The sequence below is a fragment of the Microcebus murinus genome, chromosome 16 (genome assembly GCF_040939455.1).
Source record: "Microcebus murinus isolate Inina chromosome 16, M.murinus_Inina_mat1.0, whole genome shotgun sequence".
NCBI lineage: Eukaryota > Metazoa > Chordata > Mammalia > Primates > Cheirogaleidae > Microcebus > Microcebus murinus.
The window spans coordinates 26084711-26105804 of NC_134119.1; the positions used below are offsets into that span (position 1 = coordinate 26084711).

Sequence of the window (21094 nt, forward strand, 5' to 3'; positions counted from 1 at the left end):
ATATATAAATATTATTAACAATGAGTTTACTGAATATTGTTTAAGATTTCTTTGCAGTTCTTTTTATCCTTAGGATATATTGCACTAGGGATGAAAAACCAAAACGGTTGTGTTTTAAAGTCATTTGAAATAATTCCTCTTTATGAAGGTCAGCCATTGACTCAATACACAATTGAGTCCTTTTTTGTTTTCCAATTTGATTCCATTTTCAGGCATTTAAAAATAGTTAAATTTTACCTGGAATTAGCGTCAAAAAAAAAAAGAAAGAAAACAGAAAATAAGTTTGAAAATAAATTAAAATTAAATAAAGAAAAAAAATAGTTAAATTTAATTTTGTTATATAATTACATAAAATAGTAGGATGATTCCAGTGTCAAATCTACAAGTCACATTCAGAGACGTCTAGCTTTCATTCTTGAACCGTCCACTCTGCACCGTCCCTCCCCATCTTTATAAAAAATCTTTTTTAAAATTAGTTTTTGGTTACCCTTACATAAAATAAAGAGATTCAGTCTCAACTTTTTTTTTTAGTCGTATTCATGGCTAAGATTTATTACAGGGTAAGGATACAAAGCAAAATCAGCAAAGTGAAAAGGTACATGGGTGAAGGCCAGAGGAAACCAGCCCTGAGATTCCAAGAGTCTTCTCCCAGGAGAGTCACACAGGACTCTGAGCCCCAACGCAAATAAAGGATTTATTGTTTCTTTCTTAAATAAAAGATTCTGTACTATATATATTTTTCCACTTAGCAAAACATTGTGGAGTTCACTCCATAGCAGTACATGGATAGACCTCATTTCAATTTCTAACTGCATAGCACCCCAATGTGGATATGCCATGGTTCATTCAGCCAGTATCTTATTGATGGACATCTGAGTGGTTTCCAGGCTTTTGCTACTTACAAAGTGTGCTATAATGACCAGCCTTGTACGGACATCTTTGTTTACCTTTGCCAGTGTATCTTTGGCTTAGACTCCTAGAAGTGCGATTGCTGGGTCAAAGAATAAAAGCACAGGTCATTTTGCAGGACACAGTCAAATTCCCTTACTGGAGTAGACAGCTTCCAAAATGATGCTTCCAAAGATTCCTACTTCCTGGTAAATTGCCCCTTGAGTTCAACTGACAAAAGTGATGGGATGTCGCTTCCAAGATTAAGTTACAGAAGACTGTGACTTCTGTTTCGCTCTCACTCTCTCTCTCTTGCTAGTGCTTTTGCTTGTCTGCTCTAATCAAGCAAGCCATTGTGTGTGTGCTGCCCTATGGAGAGGCCCACGTGGCCAGGAACTGAGGGCAACCTGTAGCCAACAGCCAGCAGAGAACTGAGACCTTCCGTGCAACAATTCAGTGAGAAACTAAATCCTGCAACAACCATAGTGGGCTTGGAAGTGAATCCTCCCCAGGTTGAGCCTTGAGATGACCACAGCTCTAGCCAACATCTTGTTTGAGTCTTGTGAGAGACCCTGGACCAGAGGACCCAACTAACTTGCACCTGGAATCTTAACCCACAGAAGCTGTGAGATACTAAGTGCAGTGTTTTAAGCTATAAAGTTTTAGCATAATATTTCTCATACAACAATAGTTAACAGATACACCTCCATATGGATCGTGTTTGTTAGGTGATTCTAGGGAGAGTGCTGATTAATCGAATCATGAGGCCAACTGCCGAGGTCAGTTGGCAGTAATGCTTTGTGGGGCACTACAGGGCCGTATAGAGGAGGCTACAGGCCTTGCACCCCACTGCTGTGAGCAGGACCTCAGAGAGAGCCCCCTCCCTTGAGCCAAGGGTAAGAATAGGTTAGGGCCATAAAATGGCACAGAAGGACACACAGAAAGGCAGGGAATGATGTCTATTCCATCAAAAAGAAAACAGGACTGTAAGGGAGTGAAGGGCATTTTCAATCTTTGCTCTTTGTCTTTAACTCAAAAAGAGTTCCTTAGAAATGCAGTGTCTTAGCCCACAGACTCAATGAGTCAGAACTTGCATTTTAACAAGATTCCCAGAAGACCCTCTATATATGAGTTTGAGACTCTAAACTATGGGAAACTCTGACCTAATTCTGTATGGTTTGGAATTTTAATTTTTTACATGTATTCATGTATTACCTGTGTAATTTTAAAAATTGTTAATAAAGAGACTAGATTACAAGGAATGTGAAAATTCAGGGGGAGACTGGCCCCCCCCCCCCCGCCGGACCAGGTGATAAGAAAGGAATCCACTGAGACAGTTTGGGAGGTGACAGCCTGCTGCTCCCTCTTAGAGCTGGGAGCTTGTCTTTGAGTAGACACACCCCACCCCCAGAGAGAGGGCAGGAGAGAAGCGGGGAGAGGTCCTGGCAAGCCCCCAGCTTGAAGGTTCTGTTTACCTTCACCGCAGTAGCTTAAGAGCAGGCATCTGGCCATTGCAGGAGCTCATAACTAGTTCTAGAAGTACCAATAGCAGAATGACTGCACAAAAGTGCCCATGGGCTCACATTTCTAATGACATCATCGTGACAGCAAGCAGAAAAAAAAAAAAATTAAAGTAAATCTTTCAACAATTACCATGGTTTCTCTCTTCCCCAGTTCCTTGGATAGGCAAGAAATGGATTCCCAGCTGTATGTGATAATGAAAGTGTTTTTTCTTTCTCCTTATGTTAAATACAAGCAAACTGATGAGATAGAAGATAGCGTGTGATTGCTAGGAAATCAGTGATTCAGATGCTGTGGCCATGGCACCTGGGGATGGGGGGAGGACGGAGGTGGAGGAAGCTGGTGCAGCCCGCCCATGCCAAGGACACCCAAGGGCGATGGATGGGCTGAGCTCTGAAGGAGGAAGGATTTGACATCACCGGGTCCAACCTCACAGTTTGGGTCCTGGAGGGTGAGAGACGCAGGAGTTGGCTGCGGACACAGCACTAGAACCCCAGGGGTTCTTCACTTTGCCTACCCATTTTCTCTCCCCTCTTCCACAATTCTCTCCCTTTTGTCTCTATTTTACAGTATTTATATTATACTTCAAGAAAAAGCTGTGTTGTTGTTGTTTTTTTTTAATAGCATTGAGGAAGTGGAAGGAAGATATTCAGTGCAGGTTTTTTTTTGTTGTTGTTGTTTTTTTTTCAGTGCAGGTTTTTAAAATGTAGGCAAGGAGGTCAGAATTTACACATAAAAGCAGGGTTTGAAGTAAGCCATTGGAATTAAGGAAGCCTTATAAAGAGAGGGGTCTATTTGAGGTTTCCTATAGGATTTGGGCTTTAAGCCAGGCCTTAAAGAAAAAAAGAAGTTTGGTGGGAGTAGAAGCTAAGCAATGACTTGGAGCAAAGCCCTGCAGCCCTACTCAGCACCCATACCCTTTCTTCTGAGAGACCGAACACATAAACGGACAATAGCTAGGCCACATGTGACAACAGAACTCTGACCCAAAGCCTGTGCAGTAACCAGCCTGGGATGCCAAGGAAACCAAACGATAACCTGTGCAGCAATCGGCCCAGAACAGTCAGAACTTGGTCAGTGACTGTCAGCATCTTCCAATCCCCCAACCACCACTCCCCCTTTTCCAACTCAGGACCGACCAGAGGAAGCCAAATATGTTCCGCAACCAATCCCATACGATGCCCGTCTACTAGTCAGCCCTGCTTGGTGTCTTCATGCCAACCACCTACAAGCACAGCACACCTGAATCCTTCCCTTCCAGACACCTGCCACATGCAAGTGATGGTGGCTGACTCCTCGAGCTCTGACTAAATGGCCTCTCTGTCCTCGTTTGGGTGATCTTCATTTATTTCCATATCTCCAACAAGGTGTCTAGATACAAACTGAACACCAGAATGACCCTTTCCAGCTCTATCCCTCCCAAAGTTAACCATTCACCTGATTTCTAACACCATAAATCAGTTGTGTCTATTTCTTGAACTCCTGGCCTCAAGTGGTCCTCCTGCCTTGGCCTCTGAAAGTGCTAGGATTACAAGCATGAGCCACCACACCCAGCCCAGTTGTGCTTATTTCTGAAGACGGTGAGTACTCTTGTATGTACTGACTTCTTCTGTTCAAGATCACGTCTGCAAGATTTATCCATGTTGTTGTGTGTGGCAATAGTTTCATTCATATTCACTGCTGTATGCTAATACTCTACCGTGTGACTTCACCACAACTCCTATTTCCATTCTGCTATGGATAGACATTTGTGTTGCTTCCAGTTTGGGGCTGCTGTGAACAGTGTGGTGGTTACAAACATTCTTGCCCATGTCTTGGAGATAAGCTCTTGTTCCTGTGGTGGGCACACCCAGGAGCGGAACTGCCGGGTCACACGTTATGCACATGATCAGCTTTAGTAGATACTGCGTTTCCAACAGGGTCAATTATCTTAGTCCATTTACGCTGCTATGACAAAATACCTTAGGCTGCATACTTTATACGCAACAAAAATTTATTCCTCACAGTTCTGGAAGCGGAGAAGGCCAAGATCAAAGTGCCAGCAGATTCAGTGTGAAGTGAGGGCTTGCTCTCAGCTTCAGAGATAGGATGCCTTCTCCCGTCATGTTCACATGGTAGAAGGGACAGAAGGGCTCCCTTGAGTGTCTTTTATAGGGCACTAATCCCACCCATGAGGGTGGAGCCCTCATGGCCTAATCACTTCCCCAAGGCCTCACCTCTTAATACTGTCACCTTGGAGGTAACGTTTCAATATATGAATTTTGGGGTGACACATATATTCAGATCCCAGCAGCAACTTACATTCCCTCCAAAACTTATGAGAGTTTCATATTATTGCCAACATTTGATCTTGTCAGACTTATGCCCTATAGGCTCTGTTATTGCCCCCTCCTGAATTTAGTCATTATAATTATTAACAGTACAGAACTAATCACAACAATCCTTGGCCCCTCCCCCCACGCTCTAGGAATACTCCATTAGACCACACATTCTTGAACTAGAGACAGTGGGTGGTAGGAGGGTGCTCATAGGGTGGGGTCTTTTCTGTATTGTTCTGTGTCACCAAGGCCTATCCCAATGCTCTGCACACAGTAGGTACAAAATAAATATCTGTTATGTGACCACATGAAAGAATGACATTAAAGCCTATTTGCACCACACAAGTGAAGGTCCCTGACCATTAAAGGCACCCATAGAGTCTTATTAATCTAAGGCCTTCAATCTGGCATAGGAATTCTTTTAATAAACAATTTCTGTGGCTGGGCACAGTGACTCACACATGTAGTCTTAGCATTTTGGGAGGCTGGGGCAGGAGGATCACTTGAGGCCAGGAGTTCAAGACCAGCCTGAGCAAGAGTGAGATTTCATCTCTACAAAAAATAGAAAAATTAGCTGGGTATGGTTGCACACACCTGTAGTCCCAGCTACTTGGGAGGCTGAGGTGGGAGGATCATTGGAACCCAGGAGTTTGAGGCTGCAGTGAGCTAGGATGATGCCACTGCACTCTAGCCTGGGAGACAGAGTAAGACCCTATATCAAGTAAAATAAAATAAAACAAACAATGCCTGCTAAACCAAACTAGCTTCCCAAGGCCTGGTTTTTAGGCTTGTGTTCTGAGCCCCATCTCACCCCACCTCAGGCCATCAAGCCTGGATAATGCTAATGCGATAATGATAATCATATTGTTACAACATCCCTGAGACTATATTAATTATATATTGGGTGTTATTATACTATTATAGCAGGTGACAGATCTTGGAATTCTGGGCAGGGATGTATTGATGTGAAAATCTCACTGTAAATCAGGTCCCTCGCTCCAGACGCCCCATCTGCTATGGTTCACGGGCATAAAGAGCATCCACCCCTGACACAGCAGGAGAAAGAAGGTGGAGAAGAGCTTATGTGCAGATACTCTCTCTGCAGGTGGGTCTGCCCCCATGCATTTAAGGAGGGCACTGATCCCTCTGGCCCCACCCAGACTTCACCCCAAGGTGAAGTGTGCTTTATCAACTCCCCAAGTGTGGGTGGCCAGGTCCCCCACCGGAGGTGTAGGTCCTCCCTTCCTTCTTTGGGCTCTGACCTCTACATGGCTGTGAGGGTGACTGCCTGGCTCTCCTTCCTACATGCACCCTCCTGCAGCTGAAAGCCACACTCCAACACCAGACCCTGGAGATCTGGCACTGGCCAATACACTGGCCAATTCCCACCTTGTTTGAAATCAACACTGGGGAGACCTTCAGGTTGACAACAGTTGCATGGGGTTGCTGGTCTGTGCAGACCAAGTAGGGGCTTCTGGCAGCAGCATCTGAAAATGCTGGAAAGGCCCCTGGACACTTCCTACACACCTTATCCAAGGTGTCTCCCACAATAACCAGTGACTGAGCTCGAAATCCCACTATTTGGGCTACACATTGCCTTCTAGAGATATTTTTTCCAGCTCCCCTGGGATGGGAACACATTAAAACTAGTACCTGTGCATGACTTGCTCACTGACCTGCCCTGCATGGGCACCTGGCTGGGGGTAGAGGGACACAGGGCTGGTTAAGAGCAACACAGCTGGGCACGGTGGCTCACACCTATAATCCTAGCACTCTGGGAGCCCAAGGTGGGAGGATTGCTTGAGCTCAGGAGTTCGAGACCAGCCTGAGCAAGAGCAAGACCCTGTCTGTCTCTACTAAAAAGAGAAAAATTAGCCGGGCATCGTGGCACAAGCCTGTAGTCCCAGCTGCTTGGGAGGCTGAGGCAGGAGGATCACTTGAGCCCAGGAGTTTGAAGTTGCAGTAAGCTACAATGATGTCACTGCACTCTATCTGGGGTGACAGAGCAAGACTCTGTCTCAAAAAAAAAAAAAAAAAAAAGCAAGGGAAGGTGGATGGGGAACTTGTGTAGGGACCACCCTAGGGTTCAGGGTGCATGGTGCTATATTTGGAACATGGGCTGAAGAGCAGTACAGAGGTAGAGGCCATTAGGTCACTTAAGTCCCCAGGGCAGTGCAGAGGAAAGGCTGCAGCAGCCAAAGCAGGGTGTAGGACCCTGGAGGCCGACAGCTTGAGACTGGGCCACAGCAAGCCCCACCGCTGATGCCTCCAAGGGCTCCAGTTATTGTCCCTTGCAGAGCCCCAAACAGAAGTTCCTCCTGAGGCACCAGTGCCTGCCCCTTGCCCAGCAGTGGCTGCCTAAAAAGAGCCCCAAAGAATACTCTCAATCCACCCCAATGTGTCTCTGGTGTAGACATAGCTTGTCTCCCCACCAGTAGGCAAGCTTGGGGTGGGGGTGCGGAGAATGCCCCAGCCCCCATCCTGCACAGCTGCCCCAGCAGACACGCCTCCCTCCGCAACAAGTCCCCAACGCACAGGATAACATAAGGGGCAAATACAAAGCGGGGGGAGGCAGGAGGGTATGGGTCTGCCTCTAAAGGTGTAGCCAAGGGCTCTAGTCCCTCCCCATTTAATAGTGATAACAACATGTATGTAACCCTTAGTTAGCAATCACCCTAAGATTTACATAAACTCGTTTAATCTTCAAAACACTAGTGAGATACACACACACACACACACATATTCATCCCCATTTTACAGATGAGGAAAGTGAGGCACACAGCAGTTAATCCCTTGACCAAGGTCACAGAGCTGGTGAGAGGCAGAGCAGGGTGCAGGTCCACCACGCACTCTGCCTCTCATGCCTCCAGTTCTACCAGGGTGGGCAGGAAAGAGGCAAGAGGAGCATTTAGTTGTCACCCCCTCTGGGCCAGGCACTTGGCAAACACCTGTAGGCTCCAGTCTCAGAAGAACCCAGTGAAAGATGAGCCAGATACTTGCTGTCCATGCGGGGAAGCAAGACCAGAGAAGTCTGCCCACCACCAAGGCCACACAGCCCAGGGAGAGGTGGAGCTGAGATCCAAATCTCGGCCTCAGCTCTGCCCAACAGGCGTGCCCTCCCCAGCCCGGGTAGGGAGCTGAAGAGAACAGAGACCAAGCGGGAGAGAAAAAGGACGTGGGGTGAGGAGACTGGAGAGGGGCTCCAGGGTCTTCCTCAAGCCTGGCAGCTGCCTCTAGCTTCCCTGGAGTCCACAGGAACCTCCGGACCTCCCTGGAGTTGCCTGGCAGGGGAGGGGGACCAGCAGGCAGGAACCCAAAGCAGTTGGGTCCCTGGAGGCTGGCCACCCTGCCGCTCCTGCCTACCCCAGTGCAATGGCCTCAGGCTGGGTGCTGAGGGTGGAAGCAGGTTTCGCCGGGTCCCTCACCCTGCACAACTGCCCTCTGGCCTCCGGGGACCTGTGCAGTATAAGGGCCATTACCAACCGCCATGTGCACTCCAGCGGCACCTCCTTATCCAGTAGGGATGTGGCCTGGACAGAGGTACCTCCTCTAGAAGGCACAGGCAACAACCTGGATTGCCAGGCGGCTGAGGTCTGGAGTGCTGGGGCAGCCTACAGCCAAGAAAGCCAAATGGTAAAGGACCCACAGAGGGCAAGAGCAGGGATGGAAATGCCACCCCCAGGACTCAGTCTAGCCATGTCATGGCCACCTGCCTGGCTTCGGTCCCTTAGCTCCCTTCTGACCTAGCTCTGGCCAACCCCAAGAAAGGGACAGGGGCAGCCAGATAGCTCCACTCAGAGAGGGGCTGGGGTGTACCTCGGGGAACGGAGCAGATCTGTGACAGGAGGGCCCAGGGCTTCACTGGCGCAGGCGCCGCTGGTACAACATGGCCAGGAGCGTGATCACGAGTGCCCCGGCAGCGGCTGCCCGGAGCCATGGAGCCCAGGGCTCGTCCCAGATATACCACGTGGCCTCCACCTCCTGGAGCCCCGCCGTCTCCTCTTCCCGGAGCTGTGGGGCAGCATTTGGCCCGGGGTTGTTCTCCAGGAGGTCGGCGCCCGGGCCCTCCTCCACCCTGTGGATCTCAAAGGTGCCCACGGAGACATACTCGTTCTCCTCCGGGCCGTGGATGGCCTTCGCACCCAAGGAGTTGCTGGTACTGATGGCAAGGTCTTCGGAGCAGCCTGAGAACTGGCTGTCCATCCGGGACACCAGCACGCCGGGCTTGCTCAGCTCGGGCCCCAGGCTCTCGCTAGCAGAGCTGCCTCTAGTGGCGCCTGTGGGCGTTGCAGCCACTGGGGTTTCCTGGGAAAGAAAGGAGAGCGCCAGCAGAGGCGGGGGTAAAAGGGAGACAAGCCAACTTGGGTGACCCCGTTCCCAGGCCAGAGCATGCGCTAGCATCCCAACCCTCCATTCCCAGCCCATCATGCCCCTGAGGCCACCTTCTCTTGGGACACTGGGGAAGGAGGGGACCAAGACCCTGCAGTATCACAACGGTGGCCTCCTCCAGGGCAGCCCTCTCCCTACCCCCTGGCCTGCCTGTGAGCACACCTCCACCCAGAAGCCCTTGGAGGGGAGTGGCTCCATCCTATATCAACATTCTGCCTGGGCCTGAGAACCATGGAGCAGACACAGGGCAGAGGCCTGGCCATGCGCCCGAGGGCCCCATGCACTTGGGTTTAAGTGTGAGGGCTTGGAAGGGGAAAAATGGGGAGCTGCTGGGTCAGAGTGGCCGCTCCCGGCTGGATGGCTAGGACTGTGGTCCGTATAGCCAGGTTGTCAAGGGGCAGGCCGAGCATCCTGGTGATCAATAGCAAGGCACGAGGCAGACGGGCTACATGCTCTGCTCCTCACTGCTTCCTCCTCTGCAAAATGGCATTGCTACGCTCAACTGGGAGCCGCCAGCTCCAAATGAGCTAATGCATGTCACCAGTGGGGAGGTGGGTGGCCCCCATGCCTGACCCTTCTGAGGTGTCCACACTTGGGAGCTCTACGACTGCTCCTCATGGAGGACATGGTGTGGAGTCTGGATAAGGCTGGCTCTCAGCTATCCCTACACCCTCAGGGACAGGCCGTGGACAGGCCAGGCTGGAGACAGAATGGAGACTGGGAAGGGTCCAGAGACAGGGCCAGGAGGGCAAGGACTCACCTCAGCTCTGCTGTTCCTGCTGCTGGGGACTGTGCTGGCAGGCACCTTCGTGGGCGTTGAACTACCGGGCACTTTGGATGGCACTGTGCCAGCACGTGTTGGGTTGATGGGCAATTTGGACGGTGCTAGACTGGTGAGCACATTGGAAGGCACTGTACCCAAGGGCTTCGAGTTGGTGGGCAACTTGGAGGGCACCGTGTTCACAGGCATCAAGGTGGCAGGCACTTTGGAGGCCACTGTGCTGGTAGTCACAGAGGTAATGGGTGCCTCTGCTCCACTGCAGCAGGCAGTAGGCTCAGCCTGGTCACCAGCACCCCCTGCAGAAGCCAGGTTGGTGGATAAGGATGAGGAGGAGGAGGAAGAGGGTCCTGTAGACGGAGCTGACACTGCAGGCCCAGGCAAGCGGCTTGCCCTGGGGGTGGAACGGGCCAGGGGCTGGAAGGACACAGTTGGAGACACAGGCCCACGGGATGGCGTGAGGCTGGAGACTGTACCTGTGGGTGGCGAAACACAAGTGGAAGCACAAATCCAAAGGCCCATTACCCTTAGGGCTGGAGAAGGTCCCCCTGCCCCAGGTCACACTGCATCTACGTCTCCAAATCTCCTGCCCTTGGAAGAGACTTTACAGTCCCCACTGCTCCCAGGCCCTCAGTCCTCAACCCACAGCCCTAAGTCTGTCCTGTCACAGATGGAAATGGTCCCTCCCTCCAACAGCACCGAGGAGTTTGAAGGTCATTACTGAATATCCTCTCTGCTTTGCCTTCTCCCTCCTGGGACACCCCCCTTTCCTCCTGGGTCTGCCTTGTCTACCTTCCTCTTAGCCTGGAGGACTTCTGGATGCCCCCTTATTGCTGCCCCCACCTCCAGCAGGAGCCATCCTGGCTCAGGGTAAGGGGCAGCAGAGTGGCTCCTGCAGAACAGCTCACACCAGCTAAGTGACACCCAAGGCCTGGTCAGTCCCCAGAGGCCTGGGAGGGAGGGGGCAGAAACAAAGCCACCCCTGGCAGGAGGCCTGACCTAGGGGAAGCGGGAGGCAGCAGCTGGTGACAGCCCATACAGGTGGCTGCATCCGTATTCTCTATAGGACTCAGACCACACATGCCAGGCCCCACGGCTGACAGAGGCCGGGGGGCTGCTGATGAACTCCCCCAAGTCTAACACCACAGAATCTCACGGGACCTGTGTGTACCAACATCCTGAAATCTTAGTGCCCTTTGCCTCTATGGTGGCCGGCAGCAACTCTTCAATGGTGTTCCATGACAAGGTGACACTGCAAAGCACAAACAGGTGCTTGGGGAAGTTTGGGGGAGACAGAAGCACTAAGATGGCTTCTCCCAGCCTTTCACTGCTCATGTGCTTTGTGGCTGGCCTGGAGCACCAAGGGCTGGCCAGGCACCAGCGTCATATGGAAAAGTTTGGGAAGCAGCAGGGAGACATGCCAGCCTGGGAGGTTGGGGCACTGAGGTCTGGAGTGGGCCTAGGACTCTGGTTGGTTAAGACCTTACTTCCTCTGGGGACTGAGAAGTTTTAGTGATTCGTTGGGAACTGGAGACCCCTTTGAGGTAGGACATTGCCTAAGGGCTCCACTGCCAACAGCCAAGGCAGCCCTGCTCTGCCCCTCCCCCACTGTCCTCTAGGCCCTGGCTGACTCCTGCAGAGTCCGTTTGGCAGAGTGCAGGAATGGCCCTAATTCTCTTCCTGTGCCTATACCCTCTGCAATGTGCCTTTGCCAGTCCCCATGTCTAGCGATGGGGTCTATTTCCCCACTCCTTGGATCTGGGCTGGCCTTATAACTTGCTTTGGCCCAAAGAATGCAGCGGGGAGGGCAGAAGGGCCTTGTGCCAGTTTTTGAGCCCCTCTCCCCACCCCCAGAACTCTGCCCAGCTGCCATGAGACAGGTTTATGCACTGGAGGATGAAAGATGACCCAGCAGAGAACCAACGTGCCCAGCCAACAGCCAGAAGCAGAGCTTATGTACTGGTGAGTGTATACCGGAAAGTGTGTAAGAGGAAACTCAGCCAAGATTACAAGAATTGCCCAGCTTGGTCGGCCCAAGTGGCTGACCTACAGAATCATGTGCTAAGTAAGTGGTTGTATTTTAAGCTCCTAAAAAAAAATTGTTTTGGACTGCTTGTTACATAGCAAATGCCAACTGACTAATACACTCTCTAAGGAATTAGTTTAATTCCCTGGGGTGAACTCCCTTCATTCCCACCTTGCCTCCTGCTCAAGGAAGCCAGAGGGGCAACTCTAACCCTCACCCTTACCTGGGAGGTCAGAGAAGCCCTATGACTGCAGGTCCCATGCGTACCTGCTGTGTGGGTACTGCCCGGTTCTGTGTTCTGCTTGTGATGCCCGCTAGATATGCCAGGGCTGAGGGCTGCCAGGTCAGAGGAGGGCTCCAGAGGGGTAGCCGGCCTTCTTGGGATGGCTCCAGGGCTGGGTGTCTGCGGGGCTTGCTTTGAACTCTACATGAGGGAAAATATGAATAAGGTCCGGCGCGGTGGCTCACGCCTATAATCCTAGCACTCTGGGAGGCCGAGGCGGGGCGGATTGCTCAAGGTCAGGAGTTCGAAACCAGCCTGAGCAAGAGCGAGACCTCGTCTCTACTATAAATAAAAAAGAAATTAATTGGCCAACTAATATACATAGAAAAAATTAGCCGGGCATGGTGGTGCATGCCTGTAGTCCCAGCTACTCGGGAGGCTGAGGCAGGAGGATCACTTGAGCCCAGGAGTTTGAGGTTGCTGTGAGCTAGGCTGACGCCAGGGTAATCACTCTAGCCTAGGCAACAAAGTGAGACTCTGTCTCAAAAAAAAAAAAGAAAATATGAATAAGACGGTTACTTCTCCCAAGAGCTGGTAGAGGGCTTATGCTCTTGGGGTATCTCCTACAGGCCTCAGCCCACATCACGGAGCACAAGAACCATGGGAGCCCTTGCCTCGGTTCTAGTAATTGCCAAATTGTCTGTCCACAGGAGACCTTGCATCTACCTCATAGAACACACACACCGTCCGTGGGGACTCTCTGTCTATCTGCCTGGCCCTGTAGAAAGGTCTGCCTCTCTGTGGCCACTGCACAGGCCCCTTTCTTAAGCTTCAGGTCCCCAGTGTCATCAGAAAGCTTTCCCCCAAACTTGACTTTATTGGCAATAATGACAGCTCCACTGTCCCCCCCTTGCCCCATGACTTCTTGCTCCCTCGCACCCCTCATCTGGTCACTCCCCAGGTTCCCCCACCCAACTCAACTGCAAGGACCTCGAGACTGTGGCCTCCCAGCTGCTTGGTGACAGAGGGTTGGGGGCTGTCACAGGTTGAAGACCTGGTCAGCAGCCTAGAAGCTGGTCTGGAGTAGATCCCCACTGAGGGAGCCCCGGGGTTCTGAGCAGAAGTAGGCAGACAGGAACACAAAAGCAGGCGGCTCAAGGTAGATTGCACGGACAGACCTCTCCCGGGGACTCCGGTGGCCGGGTGTCCTGGACAGGCATGGGGTAACTGGGCTCCATCTCTCTGTAGCCGTTGTAGGGGAGGCTGCGGGGCCCTGCAGGTGCAGCGGAGGGCACTGGAACCTCAGCAGGCAGTGACAGGGGCTCCAGCGGGGGTGGGGGGGGCCTCGAGGTCCCTGGAGGACAAACGTACAGTGATAACAAGAAGGAATCAGGGGTGTTCCCCATGACAGTAGAGGCTGGGTGCTCTTGGGCCCACCCCTACCTCCATGGCTCCAAAAGCTGTCTTGGGCCACAAGCATCGCTGGGAGGGGTGTGGGTGGGAGGAGAGGAGAGGTAGGGATGATGAGACGAGGCAGCAAGGGGACTGGGGTGCTTCTCAGCACCCAGACTGGGTCAGCATCACCCCTCCTCTGTCCCCAGGCATCCTGGGCCCCAGTGGCTTTCTCCTCTTCATGCTGTCACTACCAACTGGCCCCTGCCCTGACGCTGTCTCAGCCCCTCCCCTTTGCCCCACCGCCCACCCCAGCCCCACCATAGCCATCTGTATTCAGGGGGTCACTATTAATCTCCACAAATGAAGAGACATGTAAGGAGGGACTGAAGGGAGGGAGGAAGCAAGGGAGGGAGGGAAGGAGGGAGAGGAAGGGAAAGAATAAAAGAAAGAAGAGCAAACAGGGGGCCAGGCGTGGTGGCTCACGCCTGTAATCCTAGCACTCTGGGAGACCAGAGGTGGGAGAATTGCTCAAGGTCAGGAGTTCAAGACCAGCCTGAGCAAGAGTGAGACCCCCATCTCTATTAAAAATAGAAAGAGATTAATTGGCCAACTAAAAATATATAGAAAAAATTAGCCAGGCACGGTGGTACATGCCTGTAGTCCCAGCTACTCAGGAGGCTGAGGCTAAAGGATCACTTGAGCCCAGGAGTTTGAGGTTGCTGTGAGCTAGGCTGATGCCATGGCACTCTAGCCCAGGCAACAGAGTGAGACTCTTGTCTCAAAAAAAAAAAAAAAAAGCAGACAGGGATGTCCCAAAGCTGTAGATCTGACCAGGGTCTCAGGGATTACCTCTTCTTTGAAACATAAATAGGCTGGCTTGACTTTACTTTCTGTGTCTCCCTCTCGAACTCGATCTCACCAAACCCCCTCTGGCAAGGACACTGAGAGTGGGTCAGGGAGTGACTGGGCAGCTGGGGTGAGGGGCTAGAAGGCTCTGGGGAAACCAGGGGAGGGGAAGAAAAGGTGCAGGGGGTGGGGAGGTGAATGAATGAGGTTGGGAGAGGAGTTGGGGAAGGGTGGGAGGCATATGGAGGTGGCAAGCCCGGCTCAGCACTCAACATGCTCGTCCCACGGTACCTGTCTACCACAGCCCTAATGGTCAGTGCTGCCGTGAGCTCCACTTTACAGAGGAGAAGCCCGAGGCTCAAAGAAATTAAAGGACACAGCTGGTGAGGGGCTCAGCCAGGATCTATCCCCAGGTTTGTCCATTGCTCCAGGGTGACAGGAAGCAGAGTGACAGAGAAGAGGACAGGGAGAGGAAGGGAAAGAATACAGAGGTACAGGGGTGGGGGGAGAGGGAGAGTGGAAGCCGGGGAGGCAGGCAGGGGGTCAGGGAGCTCACGAGGCAGGTAGCTCTGGTAGACACAGGCCACTTCGTCAGCGAGACTAGCCAGCTCACAGGCCCTCAGCGCCCCAATGAAGAAATCCACCCAGTGGGTCCGCCGCTGCAGGCGGTTGAAGAGATCCCAGACGGTGTCCTGGTTCCCCCGCTGCGTGTAGAGGGCCCGAAGTCGATCCTGGAAGACACAGCGCCCCTGCCCTGCTCCAGCCAGGTAGCCTTGGCCCCTTCCCCACCCAGAAGAGAGCTACCAGAAGCAGGGGTGCCACGAGAAAGCCACAAGAAGGAGGCAGCTGTGTGAAGCTGGACAGGAGCCCAGGACAAAGCCAGGGATCGAGCCCAAGTATGGAGTGAGGAACACCCGTCAGCAACAACAACGGCAGCTGCCAGGAAACAGGCGTTCCTATGCCCAGGCCCTCCGCTAAGGGCTTTGCAAGAATCGTCTTACTAAATGCCATTATTATCCTACCTTACTAATGAGGAAACTTGAGGTTTAGCAGCAGCAAAGACTGTTTGCAAAGACCCTACAGCAGCGGGACAGGGATACAAACCCAGTTAATCTTATGCAAAAACCTTGGGTTTTACAGCCCCCCAAGGCAAAAAGAAAAGTTTGGATTAGGAGAGAAGGGAGAGGTACATAGCAAAAAATCAAATGAAAAGGAGCAAAAGAGGAAAGGAAGGTGCCGACAGTAAGGAACAAGGAGACTAAGAACGCCAGGGGTGTTCTGGGAAGATCACAGCAGGGGCAGAGTGTCCATATCTACCCCAATTCCCACACCAATCCCAGACAGCACCAAGGAAAACCCACAGGAAATATTTACTACAAAACTAGGTGACTTTCAAAAAAAAAAAAAAAAGATGAGTTTGAAGAATGTTTTCAAAAAAAAAAACTAGGTGATAAGTCCCCTCAAACCTCAAAATACAAGAGAGAGGGGCACACCCCACCAGCCACAGACTGAGCACTACCTTCTGCTGTGGGAGGAAGCAGGAGAAAGGTCCTGAAGACAGGAGACCCCCAAATGGCCAACAGGTACCCCTGGGAGCCCAAGGGTCCAGTTTGACACCAGCAGCTACGGCTGGGAGGAGTCTGGCCCCCTTCACTAGCTGGCGGGTCCCTGCAGCAGTCCTGTTGGGGCTACAGTGGTCTGGCTCCTGCGAACTCTCAGCACTGAGCCCTCAGAACAGGAGAATGGAATCACAACCGAGCAGGACAAGGACAAGAGAGATGAAGGGAAAGAGAAGTTTCCAAAACAGCCAGCACAGAGCCTGACAATCTCAGAAAGCCAGCACTGGGTTTTTGAGCACTGCACAAAAGCAACACAAGAGGGAGCTCTGTGAAGCTAGAAAAGCCACCTGCACCACACTTCATCTAAAAGTTAGACAAAGCAACAAGAAAAAGAAGACGCAGGATGAAGGAAGGGAAGGAGTTGGCTCTGGCGTGGGTGAGGAACTGGGATGGGGCTGAGCTTCGAATTCCACAGCCCCAGCCCCAGTCCAATGTCAGCTGTCACCTCCCTGGCTCACCTGGTCACTTGCCGTGAGGCAGGGCAGGTGAGGGAGGATCTCCAGAACATCGACACGGCAAAATTTGCTGTGATGATGGCAGATATATTTATAGGTCTTTTCCTCAGCAAACATCATCGCTGCTCAGATTCTGAAGAGAGGGGGGCCTGGCCCGGGGATGGGTGGATGGACTGAGACAGAGGAAACAAGACTGGAAGAAAACAGATCACACATGGCAACAGGACTGGGCGTGAGGCTGGACAAAAGGCAATTCTTCCTTTTGTTCAAACTGTTCAAATTTTTTTTTTTGCTCCGCCCCAGCTGCCCCACTCTGGGCAACTGTGGCCACCCGAGCGGGGTCAGCTTTATGAAATTTTAACTTTTTCTTTCTTTTTTTGAGACATGGCCTGGCTCTTTTGCTTGAGCTGCAGTGCAGCAGCATGATCATAGCTCACCACAACCTCAAACTCCTGGGCTCAGGTGATCCTCCTGCCTCAGCCTCCAGAGTAGCTGGGACTATGCATGCACGCCACCACACTAGGCTATAATTTTTCTTTCTTTTTTTTTTTTTTTTATAGAGATGCAGTTTCATTATTGCCCAGGCTGGTCTCGAAGTCCTGGCCTCAAGTGATCCTCCAGCCTCAGACTCCAAAAGTGCTAGGATCATAGGCGTGAGCCATTATGCCCAATCTATTTCATCTTTAATTTCCTTAAACATCCTATTTTGTTATTGCCTAGGTCCTAGAGGCTCTCAAAGAATTTGCTTAAAAATGAATGGATAAGCACCAGCTACTTGAAAGGCTGAGGTGGGAGGATCACTTGAGCACAGAAGTTCAAGGCCAGCCTGTGGAACGTAGAGAGACCCTGTCTCTGAAAAAAAAAAAAAAAAATTTTTTTTTTCATGAATTAATGACCAAACATAATCAGATCCAGAGTACTTAGGGCCCATTCCTGCCCTGCATGAGCCTCTTGCTTCTGTGCCTATGGGTGTACAGCTCCCCTACTGGCTCTAGGGCCCTTAAGCTGGCAAGAAGAGAGCTCTACCTAGAAGGGCTGCTTCTTTGGGGTATACTGAAAAAAGAAGCCCAATGCGATAATAATAGGATCATCCTACTTTAAAGATGAAGAAAATGAGGTACCAAGAAGTTAATGGGCTTGCCAGATAGTGGAAGTGCAAAGAACTGAGGTCTTCAGGATTAGGCTCTTTCCAGAACACAACTGCAGGCCATACAGATTCTCATGGTAGGAGACTGAGTTCCACTGTCTTGAATTCACTGCGTGTCCTGGGGCAAGTTAACAGTCTCTCCCAGGCTTTTTTTCCACCCTTAAAATGGCTCACAGAGTTTATTTTGATAGTACAGTAGTTTGGCCTCACAAGCTTAAAATTTTTAAAGTGCCTCAAATACGAGCAATTGATGTCGGCTGTTTATATAGCACTTACCACAGTCTGCAAGTACAGATGTGTTTGCTGGTTTCTTATTTGCCTCCCCCATCAGGGAGTGCTGCAGGGAATAAAAGAGACAAGGTCCATGCCATCATCCAATTTCTGTATTTATATTGGTGGGGGGGACAAATAACAGATCAGTAAACACATACCTAAATAAGAATTCCAGATAGTTCACAAAGGTTATGAAGAAAATAAAGCTGGGCTTGCTACTTAAACTGGGGTGGTCAAGGAAGCCTCTCTGGACTGGCGGCTCTGGAACTGAGCCTTTCTCAGTGGTGAGAAGATTGGTGTTTCCAGCAGAGGGCACAGCCAATACACAAGTCCTAAAATGGGAATGAGCTTGGCATGTTTGAAGAATAGAAAACAGGTCAGTGTGGTCAAGGTTTAGAAAGCGAAGAGGAGGAGCAGAGACCAAGATCAAAGAGGTTGGCAGGGGCCACTCACATAGGACTTTGGGTTTTATTTGGATTGAAACCAGGAACCAGTGGAAGGTTCTAACAGGCAAAGGAGAGGATCCGATTTACATTAAAGCCCTCTCTGGTGGTTGTGAGGACTGTGAAAGGGCCAGGATGAAAAAAGGGAGACACGCTTGGTACGGCCAGGCTGGTGACCACAGAGATGGCAGGAGGCAGTCGGATTCCCAGTGTTTTGAGGGTGTGGGAGGTGAGGGAGGGAGAATGGAGAATGACTCCTTGGAGACTGGGTGGAAGGAAACTGCCATTTACCAGGCCAGAGAAGCCAAGGGAGGAGCAATGACACAGAGGGAACTCCAGAGCTCAGTTTTGAACAAGTGAAGCTTGAGGTGCTATTGGGTTCCCAGAGGGTTGTCAGGGAGGGAAGGAGGCAGAGGAGAGAGGACCAGGTAGGGGTGAGACTTCTAGAAGACAGTGCTGCAGGGCCGAGAGCTAGGTGCTGCTGAGGCCACCAGACCCTTGTCACATGGGAAACTGTCCTTGGTCTCACAGCCTCACATGGCACAACTTTCCTTGCCAACCGCCAGGCGCTGCATTCCTGGTGGGGCAAGTGCTAATGACATAAGGTCAGGATGATCAAGGAGGTGAGGCAGGGGTCCTCTGAGCCTTCAGGAAACATGCAAAGAACAACTCTGTGGGCCAGGCGCTGTGGCTCACGCCTGTAATCCTAGCACTCTGGGAGGCCAAGGCAGGCGGATTGCTCGAGGTCAGGAGTTCAAAACCAACCTGAGCAAGAGTGAGACCCCATCTCTACTATAAATAGAAAGAAATTAATTGGCCAACTAATATATATATATATACAAAATTAGCCGGGCATGGTGGCGCATGCCTGTAGTCCCAGCTACTCAGGAGGCTGAGGCAGTAGGATTGCTTGAGCCCAGGAGTTTGAGGTTGCTGTGAATTAGGCTGACGCCATGGCACTCACTCTAGCCTGGGCAACAAAGTGAGACTCTGTCTCAAAAAACAAAACAAAAAACAACTCTGTGGAGCTGAACAGACCCTCTCCTCCTTCCCTTCTCATGGCACCCAGGAAGGTACCAGGAGGGAGTCAGGTGAGCCACTCTCTGTACTCCAGCCTCTCAGCCCTGAAGGCACAGATTTGTAGGAGGGATGAGGGGATGATGTGGCCCAACCAAAAGGAAAGAAAGCCCACATTTGTTCACATTTATTAAGGGCACACTACAGGCAGGCACATTCTAAGGTTCTTTCACTTAATCCTTGTCACAATCACATGAGAAGGGAACTGATGCCAACTTGCCCAGCTGGCCAGGGAGGGACAGGATTTGAACCCAAGACTTGCTTGCTGCCTTATTGCAGCTGTCCAGAAACCCTGCAGGGCATAGAGGCCCCTGCAGCAAAGGAGACCCACACGGCCCCCAGCCTTCAAGTCCAGGGAGGCGTCGAGGTCACTGGCTGGGCGAGGGTGCAACTGGGAGGATGCAACATTTATTCCCTTCTCTTGGCAGAAATGGAAATCTTTCATACAGGCCTGAGGACATTAACCTGCCTTCACATGGCAGCCAGGGTCTCCAGGTCGCTGACTGTCCTTCCGGATCTTTTTGAGGCTTCATGGCATACAGAGAATGTCGTTTTGGTTTTAGTTGTATTGTTTTCCTGGCACCTCTTTCCCAACTCAGAGAAGGGGACGAGATGACAGAGTGTTCTCGACGCAGTGAAGTTTCTGACCCGACTGCCCCAGAGGCGCTGAGCACGTCCCGGAAAGAAATATCAACCCTCCCAGGAGGGACAGGCCTCACAGCCTCGGATCGGATTCCTTGGCGGGACCCAGGTCCGCGGAGGGTGGGGAGGTTCTCCTGAGCAGGTGTCACAGCCAAGAACTGTCAAGACCCAGGGGAGGGAGGCAGCATTCGACCCCGCGGTGCGACCGCCACAGGTCAGCGCACCTGGGCTCGGCCTCACCTAAGAGTCACCCTGGGCCTGCGGGCGGCGCTGCGCAGCGCGGGTGCCCGTCTCCTTCGGGCCCAACCTGCCCCGAGCAGACACTCCAGGCCACCCACCCCTCTCCCCGGGCGCTGGATGTGACGCGTGGAGCCCTCCGTGTTCCGAACCCCGCGCGCCCCGTCCCTTCCTGCCCCCGCCCCGGCGCCCCAATTCCGGTGCGCCCCGGCGGACTCTCAGTCCCACTCGGCCCCTGCCGCCGCAGCACACCTTCCCGCAGGCGTCCGTGTGTGCCAGGCCTGCAGGACCCAGCGCCTGGGCGGCGACCTTACCTCGGGTAGCCAAGGCCCAGCGACCTGCCACCGCCGCGGCCGGCCGGAACCCTTCGCGCAGGGAGGGCGGGGCGGGGCGGGGCCTGGAGGGGGCGGGGGCCTGGAAGGGGCGGGGCCTGGAGGGGGCGGGGTCTGGAAGGGGCGGGGCCTGGGCCGCGCAGCCATTGGCCGGGCGGCGGGGCGGGGCTTCGTGGCCACGCGCGGGTGGCTGGTTTGCGGGGCGGACACTTGGCCTCGGTGTAAGGCCTGGACGCGCGGGGCTGGGCTTTGAGGACCGACCGAGTTTCCTGCTGGGGGCGCGGGTGAGCCGACTGTTTTCTTCCTTTCTTCGTCTGCGGCAACTTCCAGGGGAAGTCCAGTGTGCGACCAGAAGCCGGGCAGGCGGCCGGCCTTGGAGTCACTGGCTGGCTTGGATTGCCGTCCCCACGCTTCCCTCCTCCCGTTGGGGGCTCCGAGGGGTGAGGGTCTTCCTGGCGTTCTCTCCCGCGTCCCCAGGGCCTGGC

The 21094-nt window shown here is 52.3% G+C and overlaps 1 protein-coding gene across 6 annotated transcripts; it reads right to left on the bottom strand.

Annotated features, from left to right (window-relative positions):
* Window positions 1-519: 519 nt before the first annotated feature.
* On the bottom strand, window positions 520-20667 carry MAVS (mitochondrial antiviral signaling protein). Of its 6 annotated transcripts, XM_076010964.1 has the most exons (9): window positions 20592-20661; window positions 18037-20198; window positions 17882-17942; window positions 16462-16651; window positions 14941-15115; window positions 13322-13497; window positions 12188-12344; window positions 9877-10370; window positions 520-9032 (listed from the first exon to the last, which is right to left on the bottom strand). In XM_076010964.1, the coding sequence occupies exons 4-9, from the start codon at window positions 16576-16578 to the stop codon at window positions 8586-8588; spliced, it is 1566 nt and encodes a 521-aa protein (XP_075867079.1). In that variant the 5' UTR covers window positions 16579-16651; window positions 17882-17942; window positions 18037-20198; window positions 20592-20661; the 3' UTR covers window positions 520-8585. The 6 variants fall into 6 exon arrangements, with proteins under 6 accessions (XP_075867079.1, XP_075867078.1, XP_012610587.1 ...); XM_076010963.1 differs by having other exon boundaries at window positions 17882-20198; XM_012755133.2 differs by lacking the exon at window positions 18037-20198 and having other exon boundaries at window positions 20592-20655.
* Window positions 20668-21094: the final 427 nt, after the last annotated feature.

Bases quoted from the DNA above. Each gene is read 5' to 3' on its own strand.
- MAVS (XM_012755131.2), bottom strand. From the start codon at position 16,578: ATGATGTTTGCTGAGGAAAAGACCTATAAATATATCTGCCATCATCAC. The intron at 13,498-14,940 runs GTGAGCTCCCTG...TTTGTCCTCCAG, and splicing joins CTACCAGAGCTACCTGCCTC to GGACCTCGAGGCCCCCCCCA. The intron at 9,033-9,876 runs GTGAGTCCTTGC...TTTCTTTCCCAG, and splicing joins GCAGGAACAGCAGAGCTGAG to GAAACCCCAGTGGCTGCAAC.